The sequence below is a fragment of the Hippopotamus amphibius genome, chromosome 15 (genome assembly GCF_030028045.1).
Source record: "Hippopotamus amphibius kiboko isolate mHipAmp2 chromosome 15, mHipAmp2.hap2, whole genome shotgun sequence".
NCBI classification, from domain to species: Eukaryota; Metazoa; Chordata; class Mammalia; order Artiodactyla; family Hippopotamidae; genus Hippopotamus; species Hippopotamus amphibius.
In genome coordinates, this window is record NC_080200.1 from 21,126,918 (window position 1) to 21,142,325 (window position 15,408).

The 15,408-nt window shown below is 49.1% G+C and overlaps 2 protein-coding genes and 2 non-coding genes across 7 annotated transcripts; 1 reads left to right on the forward strand and 3 right to left on the reverse strand.

Moving 5' to 3' along the window:
- Window positions 1–65: 65 nt before the first annotated feature.
- Window positions 66–10,059, forward strand: TRIM41 (tripartite motif containing 41). 4 transcript variants are annotated; one of them, XM_057709072.1, is made up of 6 exons: window positions 66–1,302; window positions 5,074–5,169; window positions 6,906–7,169; window positions 7,729–7,751; window positions 7,847–8,076; window positions 8,474–10,059. In XM_057709072.1, exons 1-6 carry the CDS (start codon window positions 493–495, stop codon window positions 9,076–9,078), a joined length of 2,028 nt encoding a protein of 675 aa, XP_057565055.1. In that variant the 5' UTR covers window positions 66–492; the 3' UTR covers window positions 9,079–10,059. The 4 variants fall into 4 exon arrangements, with proteins under 4 accessions (XP_057565055.1, XP_057565057.1, XP_057565056.1 ...); XM_057709074.1 differs by having other exon boundaries at window positions 7,949–8,076; XM_057709073.1 differs by having other exon boundaries at window positions 6,939–7,169.
- A 629-nt stretch (window positions 10,060–10,688) lies between these two features.
- Window positions 10,689–15,112, reverse strand: RACK1 (receptor for activated C kinase 1). Its single transcript, XM_057709102.1, has 8 exons — window positions 14,958–15,112; window positions 13,820–13,991; window positions 13,143–13,290; window positions 12,809–12,904; window positions 12,408–12,518; window positions 11,835–11,975; window positions 11,203–11,313; window positions 10,689–10,806 (listed from the first exon to the last, which is right to left on the reverse strand). Exons 1-8 carry the CDS (start codon window positions 15,064–15,066, stop codon window positions 10,741–10,743), a joined length of 954 nt encoding a protein of 317 aa, XP_057565085.1. The 5' UTR covers window positions 15,067–15,112; the 3' UTR covers window positions 10,689–10,740.
- LOC130837608 (small nucleolar RNA SNORD96 family) lies at window positions 13,453–13,531 on the reverse strand. Its single transcript, XR_009049374.1, has one exon. It is a non-coding gene; the product is annotated as a small nucleolar RNA SNORD96 family (small nucleolar RNA).
- LOC130837612 (small nucleolar RNA SNORD95) lies at window positions 14,654–14,721 on the reverse strand. Its single transcript, XR_009049377.1, has one exon. It is a non-coding gene; the product is annotated as a small nucleolar RNA SNORD95 (small nucleolar RNA).
- Window positions 15,113–15,408: the final 296 nt, after the last annotated feature.

Consider the following 15,408-nt stretch of genomic DNA (forward strand, 5'->3'; position numbering starts at 1 on the left):
TGTTCCCGAGTGTCTGCTAGAGCGTTCCCTCACCGTTTCCTGTCACCCAGGGGACCGGGGCGGGGAGGGGTGGTGGAGGGAGGGAAAGGGCCGTTGCGTGACCGTGGAGGGAACTCGCGAGCTTGGGTGGCTCCCAGGACCGGAAGTGTTGGGGGAAGGCCGGAAGTGAGGGGGCGGAGCCAGGAAGTGAGGAGGGGCGGGGGTTTATGAGGAGGCCAAGGGAGCGTTGGGGCAGATTTGCACTCAGGGCCACCTGAGGTACTTGGCGGTAACGCTGAGCTGTGTCCCCTCCCCTCTCAGGGACACGGTTGTCGTCTGGGAGAAAGGAACTCTGTGTGGAGGGGTGGGTTGTCCGGAGGACGTTTCTCTGGCTGCGCTTGAGGCAAGGTGTGGAGAGGCAGGGCTGGGGGTGGGGCCGGGTCGTCAGGGAGTCTGAGAGGGAAGACCCCCCGCCCCCCACAGCCCATCTACCCCGGCTGACTGGACACTAAGATGGCTGCCGTTGCTATGGCACCCAACCCTGTGCAGACCCTTCAGGAGGAGGCGGTGTGCGCCATCTGCCTCGATTACTTCACGGACCCCGTGTCCATCGGCTGCGGGCACAACTTCTGCCGAGTGTGTGTAACCCAGTTGTGGGGAGGGGAGGATGAAGAGGACAGGGACGAGTTAGACCGGGAGGAAGAGGAGGAGGACGGAGAGGAGGAGGAAGTGGAGGCTGTGGGGGCCGGTGGGGGGTGGGACACCCCCATGCGGGATGAAGACTATGAGGGCGACATGGAGGAGGAGGTCGAGGAGGAAGAGGAGGGTGTGTTCTGGACCAGTGGCATGGGCGGGTCCAACTGGGACAACATGGACTACGTGTGGGAGGAGGAGGATGAGGAGGAAGACCTGGACTACTACTTGGGGGACATGGAGGAGGACCTGAGAGAGGAGGATGAGGAGGACGAGGAGGAAGTGCTGGAGGAGGACGAGGAAGAGGAGCTAGATCCCGTCACCCCCCTGCCCCCTCCTCCAGTCCCTCGGAGGTGCTTCACTTGCCCCCAGTGCCGCAAAAGCTTTCCCAGGCGGAGCTTCCGCCCCAACCTGCAGCTGGCCAACATGGTCCAGGTGATTCGCCAAATGCACCCAACCCCTGGTCGAGGGAGCCGTGGGCACGAGCAGGGCATTTGTCCCAAACACCAAGAAGCCCTGAAGCTCTTCTGCGAGGTGGATGAAGAGGCCATCTGTGTGGTGTGCCGAGAATCCAGGAGCCACAAACAGCACAGCGTGGTGCCATTGGAGGAGGTGGTGCAGGAGTACAAGGTGAGAGAAGTAGAAGATGGGAGTTTAGTGGGGTTGGAGAGGAAGTAAGAGGAGCTGGGAAAAGGAAACATGTCTTCCCCCCTCAAAGAACCTCATGTACTGTTGAGCTGATTCTCCTTACTTAAGCAGTTACTGGCACCAAGATGGGTTAGAGTGAGAAGGATCCTCGACACCGACAAAGTAGACACAGTGAAGAAGACCAGGGAAGACTGGCTTCTTCAAAGGAAATCTGGCAAAACTGGTGATGCCATATTACTGGGCTTTGTCTCCTGGGGAAAGCCACTGCTGTTTTAGACTTCCACTGTCCCTAAATTATAAGAATGCAAGTGACAAGCCCCTGGGGCTTTACCACCAGTCTCATTTAATTCTGGGTGACTCTTAAATCTATCCTGGACTAAAACCCTAGAAATGGAAAGAACTTGGGCCTCAAATAAGAAAGGGCTCTGAGGAGTAGAAGTGTTGTATTGACTGCTACTATCAGACCCATATGTTTGCACTTTCTTTCTAATGGGTTCCCCACCCACTCCAAGATATGGCTTGGTTCTCTCTTTGGGGAGTTTTGTTGATCTGCATCATTCTGGTGTACTGGCCAGGACTTCTTACCTTTCTTAGGAATTCAGAAAAAATGGAGAGGCTTTTAAGTCAGAAGACCTGGCTCTTAGTCTCTAAATGTCTTTGAACTTTAATTTCTCCAGGATTAAAAGTTAATATTTACTGAACACTTACTATGTACCCCGGCACTGTACTAAGCACTTTTCATGGACTGTCTCATTTAAAGCTCAAAACAACCCTGCAAGTTTGATATGGTTTGCATTCCTGTTTTACAGATTGGAAAACAGAATCAGAGAGATTTAAGGAATATACACAGGGCCACACAGCTACTAGTAACTGATGGACTTGGTTATGACACTGACCCCCTCCCCAGCCTATAGTGTTAACAACGTCACCACCGTTTGGATGTCTGTTGTTTGTTTGACTTTCCTGCCATGTGACTTTTCTTGGAGTCTGATTCTAGTTTAGTTAATATCTTGCTTCCTATTTCTGATCCTGAATGTTTTTGAACACAGGTAAAGGAGATTTGTGTGTGAGACAGCTAGTAGACATAACATTATTTAGTGAAGGCCCAGATAGGTTTGTAGTAGTGGAACCAGGAGAAGAGAATAGCTGCTTCTATGTAGTCTGCACAGAGCTTTTTTGTTTTATGACTTGTGTTTTCACACCTTCTCCTGATTCCTACAGTCACCTCATTTAGGTATTATTACCATTACCCCAGTTTTAGAGTAAGATGTCTAGAGCTTCTTAGCTATGAGTGGTTACATACAGCTAAGACAAACCTACACCCTCAATGACAAGTAACTATTCCTTCCACACAACGATTGTCAGACCTGGCTGATTGTCCCAATTATTAGTGGAAGTACAGTGGGCCTTTCTATTAGAGATTCTGAATCAGTGACAGGGTGAATATCTTTAGAAAGCCCAAGCTAGTATGGGAATCACTAAACTGGTAATACCTCCTGCCTTTTAGGCCCTGCATTATTAGGGGAGATTGTGAGCTCCTTTTGTCCTTCCTTTTTTGTGTCTCCTCAGTTTCTAGTTAACTGTACTCATCATACAATGTGCAGTCACTTTGTTAACTGGATCCCTAGGTAGACTATCTATGGGCATTCCACCGCTTCTCCACCCTCCCCTTGTAGGACTCTTCTGAAGAGCTTCTGAAACTAGATTTTAATTTGTGTTAGCCATAGCTATTGAAGGTCAGCCCAGCAGAGCTGTGCAATTTGGAGAGGCTACATAGACACAAGTACATTAATCTGATCAGGAAATGTAAATACATAAGTTTTATTATGTTGAACTAATTTGGGTGATTCCCTTTTTAACTTACAGGGTATTTTACAGGCAAGTAGTTTCTTTTCAGATATGTACACTAACTAGCACTAGCTTGGCACAGTGTTGTTTTGTAGAAATATTTCTTTATTGAATAGGTAATAATGCACAAATGATGTATAAATAAAGCTTCAAAGAAGTTAAAGTTTCTTGAAACTGTGTCTTAAATGGTACTCTATTTGAATTTTTTGTCAACAGTTTAGGAAAAATATTAAATGAGAAATTTAAGCATCATAAATTCTGAATGAAGAGAGTTGAAATTATTGACCCTACTGAAGAAAAGTAGAAAGTAATAGCAAAAGGCAAAATTTTGTATAGTTCATGCTATCTTTATGTTATGGATTGATTGTAATTTTATTATGATTTTTTTCTTCAACTGCTTAGCCTGTGCAACAACTACTTTTTGTGCTCTGGGTCAATAATCTCTTTAGATCAAGGGTCATTATCAGGCTGTTATTGGCAGCTTAGGCCTGGGTAGGGAATTCTAGATAACATTTAGTACTGATCTTTTGCTCCATGCCAGACACTGTGCTAAGCATAGTGTCCGTGAGATAGATTCCGTTACTCCCAGTTCCTTTTTTAAGATGAGGAAACTGGAAGCATGGCTTGCCTCAGGTCACCTGGCTGCATTCAGGTTCAGATTGGAGGCTAGGCTTGAGCTCTTCTATGCTGTATTACCCTTCAAGGAGAAGGAGGGAGAAAGGCAGAAGAAGTAGAAGGCATGAAAAAGGAAAGAGCACAAAAGTCGGGCTTATCTCATCCATTCTAGTCTGACAGTCCATTAAAGCAAAAGATTCTGCAAATGATTAGAACACAGAGCTCAAGTGCATATTTGCTGCGAGAGTTAAAACTTCAGGAAGACAGGGTGTTTGTTTTCCATTCAGCAAGTAACTGAGTGGGAGAGAAAGCTGATGGACAGAGAGGAGCATAGAAATTACAATAAGTAAAGTGGGGTGCCTGCTCCCATAAGCCTGTGTGTCCTGGGGGCAGCACACTTGTAAATGATTACAGTGCAGGGAAGTGTTGTAAAGGTGTATTCGTGTTCCTTGGAATCATCGAGGAAGTTGGGGGTGGGGAGCATCAGGGACATGGTCAAGTAGTTGGGCTAAGTGTGGAAGGGCAGTCCCAGGCAAAGGGAACAGCGTGGATACAGGTATGGAATTATGCTCAGGAAAAGACAAGGAGTTTTATGTGACTAAAACTAAGAGTCTGTGTTGAGGGGTGTAGGAGGGGAAGTGTAGGAGGAGAGGCTAGAAATGAAGGAGCAATGAGAGCCTCATATTTTGCAAGTCATGAAGAACTGTTGAAAGATTTTTAGCACTGCCATAAAATCATAAAAGTATTTAGAGATGAAAATTATGAGGAAAATTGTTTATGAGGGGGAAGGGACCACAGGTAGGAACAGGAACATTCACATGGAAAGACTTTTGTGTGGTGAGGGCCTCAAGCCAGATTCACTCCAACGCTGAGTGTGGGGCTGTGTAGTCATCAGGACCCCACCTTTATTTTTAATTTTTATTTTATTTTTTTACTTTTCGGCTGCACTGCGTGGTATGCGGGATCTTAGTTCCCCAACCAGGGATCGAACCCATGCCCCCTGCAGTGGAAGCCTGGAGTCTTAACTGCTGGACTGCCAGGGAAGTCCCAGGATCCTACCTTCAGAGCACACCCAGGGCTTTGTACATGAGTGCAGGTGGAGGGTTGGAGGCCTTTGTCATCATCTGAAGAGAAGAAAGGGGATGAAGGGAGTGTGATGTTCATTTGATACCTGTGATGAGGCATCAGGCTTTGAGCCCCAACCCAAAATGGGAGAATGGGGGATGTGGGCCCTGAGGGCAGGTGCCTCTCCCATCCCAGGCTGCTGATCTTTTTTTCTTGTTTCTTTAGGCCAAACTGCAGGGGCATGTGGAACCGCTGAGGAAGCACTTGGAGGCTGTGCAGAAGATGAAGGCCAAGGAGGAGAGGCGGGTGACAGAGTTGAAGGTGAGTGAATGTCCTTGACAGGGCTGACTGGCTCTGTAGTCAGAGTAGGGAAGATGGGCTCTTGCAAGGGGTGACTAGATCCTCAGAAGAAGGGCAGCTGAGGCCTGGGGAAGAGGTAGACACCTTTCCATGGTTGTGAGGAGAGAGGGGCCTTAGTGGATCAAGAGGCTTGTTTATTCCTAGGTTCCAAAATGGAGTGAAACAGGTTTAGCTTGGAGAGGGTTGGTGTCTGGCCCAAGGCTGCAGAGCAGGTTTACCACCCCAGACACCTAACCCTAGAGCTGCTGCCCTGTACTGTTGTGCTCACCCTGCCAGATAGCACAGAGGGCAGGAGAGGACAAGGCAGAATTCACATACGAGCTATCAGAGAAGCTCCAGGTTCCAGGATAGATGGCAGGTGGTGGGCAAAGCAGCTGCGAACATAACGGGGAGGAATGTTAGCATTGCAGAGACCTAATATCTTCTAGTGCAGTGTTTCTCACTCAGCCTTTTTTCATTATTGCTCACCCCTTCCCAAGGATCCTACCTCTTTTAGATACTTTACCCCTAATTCCCACCCTTTACCCCTGCCTCTTTTTGTAAGGCCGGTAGGCACTGGAATGGCTTAGCACTGAGCTTTAGAGAGCAAGCTAGGGCATCCCTCCTGTCTGACCTCTTCCCCCATCCCTCCAATGTCTGCCACCCAGGTAGGGTGGCGGAGCCTTGCCACTTCTCAGACCCTATGCTCAATCATTGCCACCTACACATTAGGGACTCTGTTGCCGGCAACTGCTAGGCACTGAGTGGTGGAACCTGAGTCTGGGAGTTGGGGAGTTATCTTGCTTCTAGCCAGCTGCCCAAGTTGAGACTTTGGGGCTCCTGGAGTGCAGAGGTGTCAGGATCTGAGTTTCACTGGGACAGAGAGTGAAACTATTTCCTTTATCCACTTGGCCAGCCAGGAATTCCCTCCCCACTCTGGCCTGTTACTCTTTTTCCTAAGAATGTCTCCAGCTTATATCTGGGCAAAAAGTATGCCCATCATCCATGATTGCCAGCCCAGGCAAATGGGGTGGGAATGGGTAGAGGTTTTCTCTTATTATATGTCAAAGTTATCTACATAATAATATCCTTGATTTTGACTCTTGGCCCATAAAGGGTAAAATATTATCTGACCCTTTACAGAAAAAGTTTGCTGACTCCTGATCTAGAAGGATTGGGTGACTTTCCCAGGGTCATTAGTGGTATAGCCAGGATCCTAATTTCATATCTTGATTCCTGAATTTTTTATTCATTTCAAAAACCTCTTACCAAGCACCTACTCTGTGGTTGGCACTGTGCCAGGGCCTGAGGACCCTGTGGCAACAGAACTTACGGAGCAGTGGGTGAAGAGAATGTTAAGAAATACGCCAATGTAAATATAATATTTCAAATTGACGTATATGCCACAAGGAGATGCAGTGATACTTATGGGGGCGGTCCTGATTTAGATCTGGAAGAGAGATATGACTCCTCTCAGGAATATTTAAGCTTAGACCTGAAGAACGAGTCAAGTTAGGTAGCCAAGGTGGAGATAAGTGTTGCAGGTAGTGGTTGGTGAGTTTGGGAGCAGTGTGTCAGGAGCATGGAAGTGGTGCCTGCTAAAGCCAGGAGATGGGTAAGGGGACAGGGGCCTTTTTCCATCAGATTGTAGGGCTCCTTTGCCTTGGATTGAGGGGCAACAGTTGCAAAATTGGAGGTTTATGTTTCTGTGTGTTGAGGTGGTATCCACCATCCCCTTTGCATCATCCCAGAGCCAGATGAAGTCAGAACTGGCAGCTGTGGCCTCAGAATTTGGGCGGCTGACACGGTTTCTGGCCGAAGAGCAGGCAGGGCTAGAGCGGCGCCTCCGAGAGATGCACGAAGCTCAGCTGGGGCGCGCGGGAGCAGTGGCCAGCCGCCTCTCCGAGCAGGCTGCCCAGCTGAGCCGCCTGCTGTCTGAGGCCCAAGAGCGGAGCCAGCAGGGGGGCCTGCGGCTGCTCCAGGTGAGCAATGGCCCCTTCCCTGTCCACACCCCAGAACCCTGTGTCTGCTCTGTCAGGCAGTGCTTACCAAACACCTGTCCAGAGCTGCCTCTCTTCTCATTGGGAGGAACCCACAATGATTTAGCCCAAAGACCAAAAGGTTTTTTGAGGCTGGAGACAGAGTATTTGATGTTGAATGTGGTATGTGTGTGATGATTATACCTAGTAAAAAGAAGGAAGATTCAGTTGTAGAAGGAGGGTTTTAAGAGTTGAGGAAAGAATTTTTGACAGTGACATCCTGAAAAATATGACCAAGTCATACTGTGAAAATTCTTTTGCTGGGTTGAAAATTCTGTTGGGCTCACAGCAGGATGAGTTAAATTAGGCATACTGAGGAATGGGGTGATTGAGATGGATGCATGTTTATTGAGGGCCTTGTGTGTGCTTCTTCTCATTCCCTATTCAAGTTCAGTTCTTTCTCTGGCTGGAATCACATGGGGAGAAGGGAGCCATCCCCGTGCAGCTGACTCTCTCTTTGTCTCTTTCTCCCTCTCCCTCTTTTTGTTTCTGTTATTCCCAGGACATCAAGGAGACTTTCAATAGGTGTGTTCCCACCCTTTATCCTTTGTGACCCAGTGGCATCTGGTTCCCCATCCCTGCCTCTCTTGGATATCCCGCTCCTCTCCTTCCTTCCCCAGGACCCGAGCTTCTGCCTCCTGGACCCTCTCCTTCCCCTCAGCTTCTGCTTTTCCCTCTGGGAATATTATGGTCCCACCCCCTGCCCGGTCCCCTTCCTCCAGGTGTGAAGAGGTACAGCTGCAACCCCCAGAGGTCTGGTCCCCTGACCCGTGTCAACCCCATAGCCATGACTTCCTGACAGATGCCATCGTGAGGAAAATGAGCCGGATGTTCTGTCAGGCTGCCCGAGGTAGGGAGGTCACCTGTTCGACCTTCCTTTGCCTTTTCCTTCACAGGCCTGAGATTGGGTTCTGAGGGAAATTGGGCCTTGGGGGAATAGTGGGTGCTGAGATGGGGCAGGATACAGACAGGCCAACTGGGGCTTCAAGAGTAGCTTTAGTCCTAGCCCAGGTAGGTGTTGGGGAATAAGAGCCAGGGCCAGGGGGAGAACCTGTCTAGTGTCTTGAAAATAGATTGGGGAAAGAAGTGGAGCCCCTAGGAACTTGAGCCTGGACTCTAGGTTGGGGTTGGGAGCTAAGGACAGCTGGATGGTGGGGAGGGCAGCAGGAAAGGCCAGACCTTGGAGTTAGCTGCTGATGGGGAACAGTCGTTCCAGCCCTGGCGTATTTGTCCTCCCTCCTCCCAAGTGGACCTGACGCTGGACCCTGACACGGCTCACCCGGCCCTGATGCTGTCCCCCGACCGCCGGGGGGTCCGCCTGGCAGAGCGGCGGCAGGAGGTTGCTGACCATTCCAAGCGCTTCTCGGCAGACTGCTGTGTGCTGGGGGCCCAGGGCTTCCGCTCTGGCCGGCACTACTGGGAGGTAGAGGTGGGCGGGCGGCGGGGCTGGGCGGTGGGCGCTGCCCGTGAATCGACCCATCATAAGGAGAAGGTGGGCTCTGGGGGGTCCACTGTGGGCAGCGGGGATGCCAGCTCCTCCTCTCGCCATCACCATCGCCGCCGCCGGCTCCACCTGCCCCAGCAGCCCCTGCTCCAGCGGGAAGTGTGGTGTGTGGGCACCAATGGCAAACGCTACCAGGCACAGAGCTCAACGGAGCAGACACTGCTGAGCCCAAGTGAGAAACCGCGGCGCTTTGGCGTGTACCTGGACTATGAGGCTGGGCGCCTGGGCTTCTACAATGCGGAGACTCTGGCTCACGTGCACACCTTTTCAGCTGCTTTCCTGGGCGAGCGTGTCTTCCCTTTCTTCCGGGTGCTCTCCAAGGGCACCCGCATCAAGCTCTGCCCTTGACTAGCCTGCCACCCGCAGGGGCCCCTCTGGTTAGCACTGGGGGGGCGGGTGGTGGTGGATGGTGGCCCATAAGTTTGGGGGCTCAGAGGCTCCTCTATTTGTTACTGCGTTGCTTCGTGCTCCTCCTTGACCCCAGGCCCCTGCTTCTCCCTCTAGGAGCCTAATGAGCTCTCCTAGCCTCCAGCCTCAGCCTTCTCTCACCTACTGTCCAGCAGGTCTGCATGGGTCCCTGATGAAAACAGCTGCCTGGTCTTCCCACCCTCTGTCTGCCCAGGGATCTGAGTTTTTGAGTAGGGGATGAGGGGAGACTGTAATCTCATTACTAAACTTCCCTTTCCCCAAACCTGTTCAACTTTCATTTCAGTTCTGAGGCTGGAAGATTTGGGCAAGACAGCCCTTATTCCAATTCCAATTTTCTGATGCAAATTTTAGCTAAGGGATTTGGAAGCTTTTGGGGGGAGGCAGGCTGGGAAATGGGTAGAGCTGGATAATGAAGTCTACTCTCTGGGGGAAGTAGGAAGGAGTATAATTTTCCTTCCATCCCCAATTTCTACCTCCATAGACTGGCCAGAAGTTAGAGATATGGAGTGGACATGATTGAAACTACATACATCACCCAATAAATTATTCTCTCCCTCTTCCTTTTATCAGCACTTAATCTAGGAGCCAAGCTCCCACCCCACCCCACTGGTCTTTTCACTGCCAGGTTCCTTTCCCTTTTGTCAGTTTCCAGCCTCTTTTCATGTGCGTAGTTCCCTCCATTTGGTTGAGCCCTGGCGGGAGCCTGGGGACAGGGATTTAAATCCCTGCAAGGAGAGCCTTGGGCAGAATCTATTTTTCTAGTAACCCTTTGCCTTCTGTCACTTGTCAACTTTTGTCCTCTGCTTTAGTGGCTGAGGTCAATTTATGCTCCTGGGGGAAAGAGAAAACAGACTGTGTTGTGGAAATAAAGTCTATTTGCTGCTTTTGTGGAGTCCACTCCTTTAGAAAAGTATAAAGTAGATGCCACAGAATGGCTAATTGCACCTTCCCTATTTGTTTCTGCAGACCAAGGTATAAATCCTTACCCTCCTGCATTTGAATACCCTGCCTAATTTGTTATTGGCAGGCCCCCCCAGAAGACCTACTTGAAGAACATCTGCCACTTCTTTTCCATCACTGCTCTGAGACTTTATGCCACATCATGGCTCTCAAGCCTGATTCAGGCATACTACATTTCCAAAGTTTTTATGTCATTATATCTAGTTAAAGTCCCAATAAGTTGATGTTAAAAGTCAAAAGTCTCATTGCCATTGTGAGCTGGAGGGTTTGTTACATAGGAGACCTCAATATGCTGCATATTTGTCATTTAGCTGCCACTTGAGGGAAAGCCATCTCTAGGATTATATTTATGAACACCTCCAGACCATCCAACACTATTTTAAATCTTCAATTATGGAAGGAGTGAAAAGGAGTCACTACGCATCAGCTATTTTGGTTTAGAGTTGCCTTGCCTTAAAGGATTAAAACAAAAATACAAAACCTTATTAAGCGAGGCCCCAATCCAGTGTAGGCTGCAAAAACCTGATGAGTTTCAGGAAGTTTTAAGAGAAAGACACTCACACTATAAAAGTCAGAAAACCAGTTTTTTTTTTTTAAATTTTTTAAAGCTCTGTCATGTTTCTAGCGGGTGCCTATGGTCACCTGCCACACTCGCACCAGGTTGTCCGTGTAGCCAGCAAACAGTGTCTGCAAGGGAGAAATGACAGGTAAGTCAGAGCCATGGAATTCTAGTCTCACTAGTATAACAAAGATGGCCCTTCTAAGATCCCCACTCTAACTACCATTCAACAGTGACTATATTCCTAGAGGAAGCAACAGCTGGCAGTAAGGAGTCATAGGTTTGTAAACTGGTCAAGTTAATCAAGGTCTTAACTGAAGACAGATAACCACTGCCACTTGTATCACAATCTTCCTACTGACACATGAAAATGTGTGTGTGTTCACTGGCACAGCTAACCAGGTCCTGTCAATCAACCTGGCAATTATTTTACTTATGCCAAAGACATTGGTTTTGTACCTGGCTGATAAGTAGAAAGCGAGAAAAGTTTAAAAGCTGAATCACCTGAGGACAGACCCACTTACCTGGCCATCAGCAGACCAGGCCAGAGAGGTACACTGGGGCGGCTCTGCCTTGCTGCTGGTACTGATAACTTCTTGCTTCAGCTCATCTACAATGATTTTGCCCTCCAAGTCCTGGGGAAGGGGGAAAACAAGGGTAAGGACACTATTAGCACTTTAATGCCACTGATGGTTTAAAAAAAAAAAACGGGAGAGGTCCCCTCTCAAAAGCCTCTTTAATCTGTAAGTCTCAACAGAATGATTTCTTGCCCCCTTGGGAACACTCGGCAATGCCTAGAGGCATTTTTGTTTGCCGCAGGTATCTTGTGGGGCGTAGCGGCCTGGGATGCTGTTAAACATCCTAAAATGCACAAGCCTGCCTCTTCCAACAATGGATTACCTGGACCAAAGTGTCGACTGCGCTGAGGTTGAATAAACTGCTACAATTGGTCTTTTCTGTTTTTAGTAGGCCAAGATCTCCCACCACCACAAATCCCAGTCCCAAGTTTTAACTCATTGTTCTCAGGTATCCACTGACAGTGTGATGGTTCAGGAGTAAGTTCAAATCCCAGCAGTGAGACGACATATTGGGAAATCACAGCACTGCCAGGGTTTGCAGAGCAAGGTATTGGGCCTTGATTGTAGCCCACACTCACCCAGATCTTGATGCTAGGGCCTGTGGCAGCACAGAGCCAGTAGCGGTTGGGACTAAAGCACAGGGCATTGATGATGTCCCCACCATCCAGCGTGTAAAGGTGCTTGCCTTCATTGAGGTCCCACAACATGGCCTGACCATCCTGGGCAGACACGGAACATAAGTCAGGGCAAAGTGAGTTCTTCCAGATGTTAATCCCACCCATCCTAAGATTCTGCCTTAATTCTTAATGGCCTATCACAGTACCACAACTTCCCAAAAGCTAATTTCTCAATTACCAACACTTATCTCTGTATGCTTTTCCTTTAATAATACTTGACACCTCAACAAACCTATCAAGTCTGACAACTTCAAAATGCATCACGATAAGCTCCAAAAACACAGGATTGTAATCTCATCAACAGCTTTAAGAAACCAGCCTCACAGAAGACAATCTCTTTTAAAGAACATGCCTTATCTATGTCATTTTCAGAATGCCCTTAAGAAACATTTATTCTTGGATTCCTATCTCATTCTCTTAAGTATTCTAAGACACTGTCCCCCTTTGAGCAGGAGACCCTTGGCCTCTGAATACCTTGCCTCCAGAAGCACAGAGGGATCCATCTGGAGAGACGGTCACAGTGTTCAGGTAGCCTGTGTGGCCGATGTGATTAGTCTTCAGCTTACAATTTGCCAAGTTCCATACCTAAAATTGTGGGTCACAGGTGAAGAATCTGGATCCACCAGGGTCAAGTGAGCTCAGGTCAAATAAAAGGCATGGCACCACACTTTGTCACCACCTTACAATGGACTCTGAGTTCTCAATTAGCTACTTCATACCAAATATCAAAAATTAATGGCCTGTACTGAGAAAATATCAAGAGGAAAATGGTCAACTGAGGGACAAAGTTTTCAAAATTAAAGTTATGACCAACTAGGAGGCACTGAGAACACATTCTGGTTGGTAAAGGCCTTACACCCTGGCTGAAAACTCACCTTGACCAGCTTGTCCCAGCCACAGGAAACAATAATGGGATTGCTGCTGTTGGGCGAGAAGCGGACGCAAGACACCCACTCTGAGTGGCTCTCATCCTGCAAAGGATGGAAAGGAAATAAGGGAGAAACTGCCTTGTCCCATGAAACTCTAGACCCCCACCCCTCCCCTCAGTTATGTGGCATATATGCTAACAGCCTTGTATTCACACCTCCAGAACCCAAACCTTTAAGACTGACAGAAGCCTTTTAGGTTTCAGATGAGGCTTGAAATCACCATATAAAGGAACCATTAAGAAAAGTGGGAGAAAATGTTCAACATGTCCCTTCACTTTACCTGGACAGTATATTTGCAAACACCCAGAGTATTCCATAGCTTGATGGTTTTATCCCGTGAGCCAGAGACAATCTGCCGGTTGTCAGAAGAGAAGGCCACACTCAACACATCCTTGGTATGGCCTACAAATCGGCGTGTGGTGGTGCCCCTGAAAGAGAAGACTTGGTTACTCTCTACACAGATTTTGCAAACATTCTCCCCAGTCAGACTGTTTCCCTGCCTGGTTCATCTCCCAATGGAGCTGCATCACTCAAACAATCCTGGACATGGTTTTGTTAACAGCAGGCCCTTGACTGAGAATATGCCAGAGAATCCCTTCAGAATTGCAGGACATGTCCTCACTCCCATGTGGGGATTGGCCGACAATGTCATCTGTCATCACCAGGATCCTCAGTTATGCCCAATAATCCAAAGACTGAGCTCCCAACATAAAGCATGTTCAAACTGTTGCCTATTCCCAAGTGCAATATCTGATAAAACTGCTCAACCAGACCACTCCTCAGCAATTCTGTGTAACTAATTAAAAGCAACAAGGAGGGAGGCCAAACAACCACAACTATCTTCTCCAGGTACGCTATCCTCACAATAAACCCAATCATCCCTGGGAAACCACTTCCAGATAGTATCTACGTCATTTCTACCCAGCTTTCCCCCAGTGCCCCAGAGCAGCTACTTGCGTGGTGAGATCCCAGAGGCGAAGGGTTCCATCCCAGGAGCCTGAGAGGGCAAACTGGCCATCTGAGGAGATGACCACGTCGCTAACAAAGTGGGAGTGACCCCGGAGAGCACGCTGTGGGATACCGTAGTTGGTCTCATCTCTGGTCAGCTTCCACATAATGATGGTCTTGTCTAAGGACAGGTAAAACAGAACAGGAAACCCAGTGAGCAATCTCACAGCCCCACCATCTGACCTACTGGATAATGCCTCAAGGTGACTGGTGGGCTCACAAGATAAATTAAGGACTTCTAAGGGATAGGGGAACTACAGGCCATGAGAGCAGTTACTAGCCAAGTCCAGGTGTCTCAAGAGTAAAGCAGAGCTAAGTGGTACCCTGATAATTTAACTCAGGTGTGCCGAACTTTACCAGGTTATGGATGCCCCTTTCGGAGATCCAGACCAATTTATTTGTCTGAGATCTAATGCATGAACACAGCACACTAGGTGTGGGAAGACTAGCTGTGGGCCTCCAGAGCCTACTGCTGAGAGTTGCAAGAAGTGTTGGAATTAGAAGTCACTTCATGCACTACAGGATTGGATGCTATCGCTGAAACGTGTTCCACTCAACAAGCTTTCCTAGTAAGTGCCAGACAGGATACTAGCCTCAGATAACCTATTTTTAAATAGCGTGGGCGCAAACGCAAGGCACGATAAGTTTCCAAACGCAGCCAGGTACACAGTGAATAAGAAAAACCGAGAGCAGAATGGGCAGACTCAGGCTAGCCATCAGTCTGGAGTCACGAGGTTTTCTTTGGAGTCCCCCCCACTTCCCACCGAGCAGAGAGCAGGGCGGCAGCTCAGAAACAGCCTCTGGATTTCAGCATGGCCACTCAGATGGCATGTTGCGATCATCACCGCGCCGCCCGACCCGTAGGCTCCTGGGCACACAGCCACACACGCGGGTTGATGGGCCATATATTAAAAAAGCCCCCAACCGTGCAACCCTCCCGGCAGCAATCTGTGTTTCGGAGTCTGCAAAGTGGGAAAACCTAGGCACGGGTCAACTCGCATCCCACCTCACGACCCACGGGCCCAGCCATGCGACGCGCGCAACGTCCCCTACCCCTCAATCCTCTACCCCGCACCCCTGCCTGTACCTCGAGAAGCGGACAGTATCATGTCCGGGAACTGGGGAGTGGTAGCGATCTGGGTCACCCAGCCGTTGTGGCCCTTGAGGGTGCCACGAAGGGTCATCTGTTCGGTCATGGTGGCGGCGGGTGCGGGTGTCGCCGCAGCGACGAGGATGGAACTGGATAGCTCAAAGAGACGACTCACACACCCGCTCCCGCCGCTGCCCTGAGGAGGAAAAGGACAAGCGCCCCCACGCCGGAACCGGAAATACCCGCCCTCTCGAGCAAAATGGCACCCTCCCACAATTCACTTCTGCTTAATTTGGCCGCGCCGTGCAGTGCGCAGGAGGAGGTAAAATAATAAGACCTCATGGTCACCTCCGTCGTGCAACATAATTTGGCAGCACCGTACAAATACATTCCGAAACCAACACGCCCGAATATTTAAAAAAGGATCCTCATGGTTGGGGCATGATAT

Excerpts from the sequence above, each read along its gene's own strand:
- TRIM41 (XM_057709072.1), top strand. The coding sequence starts at position 493 with ATGGCTGCCGTTGCTATGGCACCCAACCCTGTGCAGACCCTTCAGGAG. Across the intron at positions 5,170-6,905 it reads GGCGGGTGACAGAGTTGAAG|GTGGTATCCACCATCCCCTT; the intron begins GTGAGTGAATGT and ends CTGTGTGTTGAG. Across the intron at positions 7,170-7,728 it reads GGGGCCTGCGGCTGCTCCAG|GACATCAAGGAGACTTTCAA; the intron begins GTGAGCAATGGC and ends TGTTATTCCCAG.
- RACK1 (XM_057709102.1), bottom strand. The coding sequence starts at position 15,066 with ATGACCGAACAGATGACCCTTCGTGGCACCCTCAAGGGCCACAACGGC. Across the intron at positions 12,519-12,808 it reads GCTGGGACAAGCTGGTCAAG|GTATGGAACTTGGCAAATTG; the intron begins GTGAGTTTTCAG and ends CCACAATTTTAG. Across the intron at positions 11,314-11,834 it reads GCCCTAGCATCAAGATCTGG|GACTTGGAGGGCAAAATCAT; the intron begins GTGAGTGTGGGC and ends CCCCTTCCCCAG.